The sequence below is a fragment of the Crassostrea angulata genome, chromosome 2 (genome assembly GCF_025612915.1).
Source record: "Crassostrea angulata isolate pt1a10 chromosome 2, ASM2561291v2, whole genome shotgun sequence".
NCBI classification, from domain to species: domain Eukaryota; kingdom Metazoa; phylum Mollusca; class Bivalvia; order Ostreida; family Ostreidae; genus Magallana; species Magallana angulata.
In genome coordinates, this window is record NC_069112.1 from 63,096,621 (window position 1) to 63,102,999 (window position 6,379).

The 6,379-nt window shown below is 32.6% G+C and overlaps 1 protein-coding gene across 1 annotated transcript; it reads right to left on the reverse strand.

Annotated features, from left to right (window-relative positions):
• Positions 1 to 1,986: 1,986 nt before the first annotated feature.
• On the reverse strand, positions 1,987 to 6,157 carry LOC128172811 (uncharacterized). The gene is made up of 4 exons (XM_052838557.1): positions 5,852 to 6,157; positions 4,960 to 5,056; positions 2,766 to 3,011; positions 1,987 to 2,501 (listed from the first exon to the last, which is right to left on the reverse strand). Exons 1-4 carry the CDS (start codon positions 6,149 to 6,151, stop codon positions 2,287 to 2,289), a joined length of 858 nt encoding a protein of 285 aa, XP_052694517.1. The 5' UTR covers positions 6,152 to 6,157; the 3' UTR covers positions 1,987 to 2,286.
• Positions 6,158 to 6,379: the final 222 nt, after the last annotated feature.

The following is a 6,379-nucleotide window of genomic DNA, read 5'->3' on the forward strand; positions in this document are numbered from 1 at the left end:
GACACCGGTAAAAATTTGGTGGCAGACTATTCTAGTTCTACCTTTGGTTTCAATAGATCTCTACCGCGTGTAATTGTTATTAATAATGATTTTAATAATCATTTATGAGTCTGTCTCTAGACACTCCCCCGTGTGTATGTAATAACATAATGGGCATAGCGAACTGTCCTTACGTACGTGTATGTCCAGTAAATGTACAGATCGTTCAGATAGAGTGTCAAACCAATCAACTTGTTTTAGAGTCAGATTTTACGGTGCAACAATTAATGATTAATGGAGAATGTGATGACATAGAAAACTTTAAAAGACTCTGCACCGATCTTGTTGAGGAAATAATAATGCAAAGAAACGGGAAAACTTTCGATTGTTCAGGTATTTATTTTACAAATGCATAATGGTTAAAATAGGTCAATTATTGTTTTTATTATGTTAACAATTTGTTTCGACATTCATCAAAAATGAAAAAAAAACCAAAAAAAACTAACCAAAAATACCCCCAAAACACTACAATTTATTAATAACATGGATGAATAAATCGTTGAATCTCCCTCACAATCATGCGATCAATTGATATCGATAGTACGCATCTGTAGATCGTCATATTTTATTATTCTGATCAAAGTTACATGTAATAGTCTTGATTTGGCTACTGCATATGTGGTTGGGCAGTTTCCATTATTCCTAGCAGAAACATGCCACATATGCCTTAATACATGCTTTCACTTCTGATAGTTTTGCATGAATATATTCATAAATACACATGAAAAATAGCATCACTGGGCCTACAGAAATTTTTTTTTTATCATATTTCCAAAAGCAGATAGGCCTATTACATGAAAGCAGAGACGTTATTTATGTCTCTGGTGAAAGAGACGTGCAAAATGACATATCTTTATACAGTGACAACTAGTTTGTTTGATTTTTATCCATATCTCCATATCACACGCCAAAATAATTAGCGGCGTCGGGTCAGGGTTCCAAGTCAGAGGAATCTCGGATTAACATGCATTGTGTTCCTAAGATCGCCAATCAATCCTTACCTAATACAATCGCACAGTGGTACACCAGTTGTGTTGAATATGTCTACGTATCGATAATGAACACAGTTCCGCCAATCACTGCTTTGTCATTCATTCAATCTATTCATAGCGATTGTCGAACTTGTCGTCTGGTATGCTACGACAGAAACCGCCGAACAAAATTAAAAATTCCGAATTACAATGATTACGATTTTGCATTTATTTAATCAAATATATTTTTAAAATTTGGATTATTGCTACATCTGTAATTGAGTAAAGGGGACATCAAAAGGCTTTCTTAATTGATTGTCATGTGATTATGTAAAAGTTGTTTGTTAGCAAATTATCCAAAATTCCTCATGGCATCGAATGGTGTTATATGTACCTAACTTCTTATCGTGTCTTATTTATTGAATAAAAGATATTGTTAACGCTTCACACAAGTTAAACAGAGACTTAGTCAAGAATTGTAATAAAAGGTATTTAACCAAAAAGAACTATTTTTGAATAAGTTTGAGAAATGATATATTACATTAAAATTATATATAATAAAAATAATATCAGAGGGTCAATGAGACCTGATGATACATACCTTGTGGGCAAAATAAACCCAAACATTAGGGGGGGGGGGGGCGAAAATGAAACTATTTCTATTTCCTTTAAAGTTAAAAGGAGACCGATTCTGCAGGTTTAAATTGGCAAAAGTATATAACTTTCTAAAGTTATTGGTTTCTATGGAAAAAATTTAATACTGTTATAGCCAAAAAAATCGGACAATGCAATTAAAAAAGAAAACAACATAAATGCTGATTTTTTTATTGAACCAAAGAGAACAGAACAGAATAAAACGTAACACATACTGTTCAGAGTTAATTACTAAATTTTTAATCAAATATAATAGTTTATAAAACGTTTCACATTTTTTATATCAACTGCATGCAGTTCTATAAAAAAACAAACACTTTAAGCAATTATGAATAGAATTTTGTCACAAAACTGAACATTAAGCTATTAAAAACCTCACTTCAACATACACATTCTGTGAATTCCTTATTTTATGCGAGTACGTAATTTTGCGATCCCGTCTTTTTAGTTCAAATCGCGGGAATTTAAAATCACGACACTGAATTTTTATCTTAATCCTTTAGTACTCAACTCACATATAAAACAAGCGAGATTTAAAATATGCTTGCGTTTATTTAGAAATACACAGTAATTGATTGGTCGGAAAGAGAATCATTTAGATAAAAGACATCAGCAATTATAATTAGACAGAGTATCCAAACACTTCAACTTCGCATAGAGTGAGAAACTCGGTGGTTATGGAGATCTTTACGAATCTCCCCTGTGGTAATGTCGGACAGTCGATGACCACCAGCTGTGACAGAGTACCGGGACCAGCAAAGAAACCACAGGAAGTGTTGACATCTGACTCTGTCACCCCTACAGTGACGGTAACATTCCGCAGCCGGTTTGACACATCTATGCAAAAACAGTCCACATATATTATTGTGAAATTGTAAACTAATAATACAGAAGACTGCATAAATTCCATTTTTTTCTTTGTATATTTTGGTTTTTTTTCTCCTTGCTAAAAGTAAAATAGTAAGAGATAAAGAGGTTTTTCCCGTTTTATTTTCACGGATGTGATCAAAGCTGTACTACACTACTCTACTTTGGTTTATGATGTCGTTACTTGTAGACTATACCGGTACTTCGTTGTACAGTGTTACTTTGTACCCTTACCTTCTCCCCACTTGTCCATTCCTCTATTGAATATTCTGACAGATGTGATGGAATACACAGCTTTCAGATCCACCAGCCACCACGGATTTGTGTCTCCACCCTCGGTGCTGGAACACTTGTCTACGGCATGGTCTGTACCGTTGTTGCCATCAACTGCCAAATTGGCAGAGTAAGTCAGCCCAGCTTCTGTCCATGTAAGCGTTGATGATTGTGTTGCAGGCTTATGCAACGCAAGGTTGGAAACAACTGTCAACAATATTACAAAAAATGCAGATATATATTGATAATTTAAAGGAAATACAATAGATTGACCGTTAATATAAAAAAATCAACGGCTTTGATAAGTGTTTCTCAAAAGTACTAAAAAAATGAGGACCTTGTTGTTTTAAAGTGTAATTTTGAATATGATGTAGAACTGACTAACAAATATTAACGAAGAAAAGAGAGATTTTAGCAATGATCAACTTGAAAATATTATAAATTTAGCTTTTAAAACATTTATCAGATATATAATCAAAAACAATGTAATTAGACAATAATTTCAAAAACATGTATACATGGCTTATTACTGAACACTAAGACTGTGTGATAAAAGCAACAAGAACACATTATCTTATTATTTTAGAGTTTAATGTTAAAGGAATTAAAAATAAGGCAAACATTCCATTTTATTGAAACAGTAAATGTATTGGAATCGGTTTAAAGTAAGATGCAAATAATTCCAAAGAAAAAAAAATTCCCGTTATATAAAAATAAGTATAACCAGATAATGGAGTCTGCATTTGCTTGTTCATATTTAGTTATTAATCACTAGACTTGGACCCGTGCGTGCACGGGTTGACATTGCATATGATATCTGATATTTACTAAATAGAAACATTAACACACCGTATTGTTGACATTTACATAACCAAGCTTCAAGCCTACACTAATGTTATTATTTCATTACACTCTGCTTAGTTTAAATAATCTGTGTCTCGGGACAGGCCATCGCCACAGTTAAAATGCCTCCCACATGCCCGTAATGTAGCAAACAATTGCAGAATCGCTCCAAACTTGCATTGAAAATAACAGTTAAATTATTCATAACAAACCATTTTGAGGCTGAAAATATCTCTCACCTATAAATTTAATTCATATTAATGAAGAATTCAACACTTTTTAACCAACATTTTTTACTCGCTTCGAATTTACACACCATGTTGATATTCGAAACTCTCGCGGATTTTTCATATTAAATGCACTGAGTGACAGTTATCTCCCGTATTTCCTTTGATGAACTAAATATATGACAACTTTTCTATGAAAATATACATGTATTTGTAATATCGTATCTGAGTTTATCCATGCAAACATGATATTGTGGAATCATAAACTAAAGAGCCTCCCGTGATTTAGCGTAAATGTAATGCGCATGTGCAAGATTGTTAAATAAAAGAAATCCAGATGATTTCCGAATATTTTAAAGGAATCGTCCTTGATTATTAATAAGTGAAGCTTGGTTGAGAAAAACAAAAACAAATTGGTAATCTTAAAGCTTCATGTACCAGTGATGTTTAAACTATATAAAACAAAAGACAGTACTCTTCCGATTTCTTGGTATAATAGTCTAAAAAAACGAGTCTATTATTTTAACATAGTAGTATAGATTTAATAAAATGAATTAGGAAGTTCTATGAACAAAGTTCAACATTTTTTGTAATTTCTAAATAAACAAATAGACCTGTTAATAGAAAAGTATTATTTGGCTAACCATGCACTTCATTACGGTCTTTAATTTTTTGCTAAAATTGTAGGCCTCTTAGTCGTGTTTGAAAATATTTTTTGCAGAGAGGTGGTCGTCATTACAATATTATGATTTTTCTACTCCATTATGAAACTTGAATTAATGCATATATGAGACTCCTCGACAAATATTTGTAGACGTTATGGTACTAAAGTGACTATTGCTTTTTTGTTGTAATAAACTACACTTATGCCTGTTTCTTTTTAACTTAATGGGGATTTGTTTTTATTGATCTTGAAATAAAATATATGCATGCGCCGATTCTTTGTGTTGCAGCAAAAGACAAATCAATGAAACAAATATATTGATCATTTTAAGAAATGGGGATCACTGTTTTATCATTTTCATTTTATATTATGTGAACAGATTTGCATTGTCTGTATAAAAAAAAATCGACATTTAACCCACCTCGAATACAATGGACTTTTTGACTGGACAGCGTCACGCACTGATCGTCTGAAGAGCACGCCAGACATTCCTGGTTCATTTCTGGTACATTTACAGTCTACAAGACGGTCACGGTTGATTATAAAAGCATGTACGTTACTTTGGTTAACGTAGACATTTACATTATATGTGACTGTTTGTTAGGTTTGGTTTTGTTTTCTAATAACAAATGTTCCGATTTTCAATTGCATATATTTCATTAAAAGATGTTCCTGCAATGTATTGTATGTTGCTCTTGATAAAACTCACCAATACTCAACAGTAAGAACAAATTTTCATTTATTTATTCCTCGTTTTACTGGCTTCAATTTGCGAGCGATGAATTATACAGTACATGTAGGTCTTAAATTGGAGGTGTAACAAAGCGTACCTGGGATTTTGGTTAATCAGTGCATTTTAACCCTGAGAAATTTCGTTTTTGATGTTTATTTTGCAAAATAGCGTTTCTTAACTTCATTCATTTCTATGATAGTTATATTTCTCACTCAATATATACATAACCGTCCTTATTACTTATTACATTATGTACAAATTAGAGAAAAATTATTAACGGATATCTAAAACGCTTTGATTTGAACAAACTAGCCTCTAAACTATCTGAGAGTTCTTACACACAAGATACAGCTGTTTTGACCAAATCATTCTCTTGAATATTTTTTACAACAATTATTTATTATTCCCCCTAAAAAATGAGGAGCCACTTTTTTTACCAAACTTAAATACCTAAGGACGTATAATAAAACAAGCAATATTAAAAATGTTTGATCTTCAATATAATGTTATTGATAACTCGTGTTATGAGCATTTCTTACGTATAAATGACCGGTCAAAAACAGAAGAGATAAAAACATACCTGATTGAGTTCAATTCTAACATAGTCGGGATTGGTTTCCGTTTTGTCGATGGACGACACGAGTTCACACAACAAATCCTCTTTCCGGTAGTTGACTCCCCGACACAGCTTGGGCCTGTGTCTACATTCCCGGACACACTGCTGTTGTCCAATGATCTCCAACACTCGGACAACGGGACCACGATACCTCTCACCGGGAACAACCGTAGATGTCACTCCCTCGTACAAAGATACAACACACAGGAGTACTGTTGTAAATGTCACTTCATTCAAATATTTACCAATCAAAAGGTGGACCATTCTGTGTTTTTTTCAAACTTGTGTATAGAGTTAAATGATTGCCTTTAGTTTTTCTTTGCTTTGCTGAAACAATTACACTTTGTTATATATACCAGCAGCCTATTACGTAATTCTTTATAGCTGCAAAAATATAAATTAAAAATGAATTTTCCTCGAAAAGCTTTTAAAGAAATCAATAATATATAATAAAAGATTCTCTAGAATAGTCGTCTTTGAACAATGGAATCA

Excerpts from the sequence above, each read along its gene's own strand:
- LOC128172811 (XM_052838557.1), bottom strand. The coding sequence starts at position 6,151 with ATGGTCCACCTTTTGATTGGTAAATATTTGAATGAAGTGACATTTACA. Across the intron at positions 5,057-5,851 it reads TTAGAATTGAACTCAATCAG|ACTGTAAATGTACCAGAAAT; the intron begins GTATGTTTTTAT and ends ACCGTCTTGTAG. Across the intron at positions 3,012-4,959 it reads AAAAGTCCATTGTATTCGAG|TTGTTTCCAACCTTGCGTTG; the intron begins GTGGGTTAAATG and ends TATTGTTGACAG.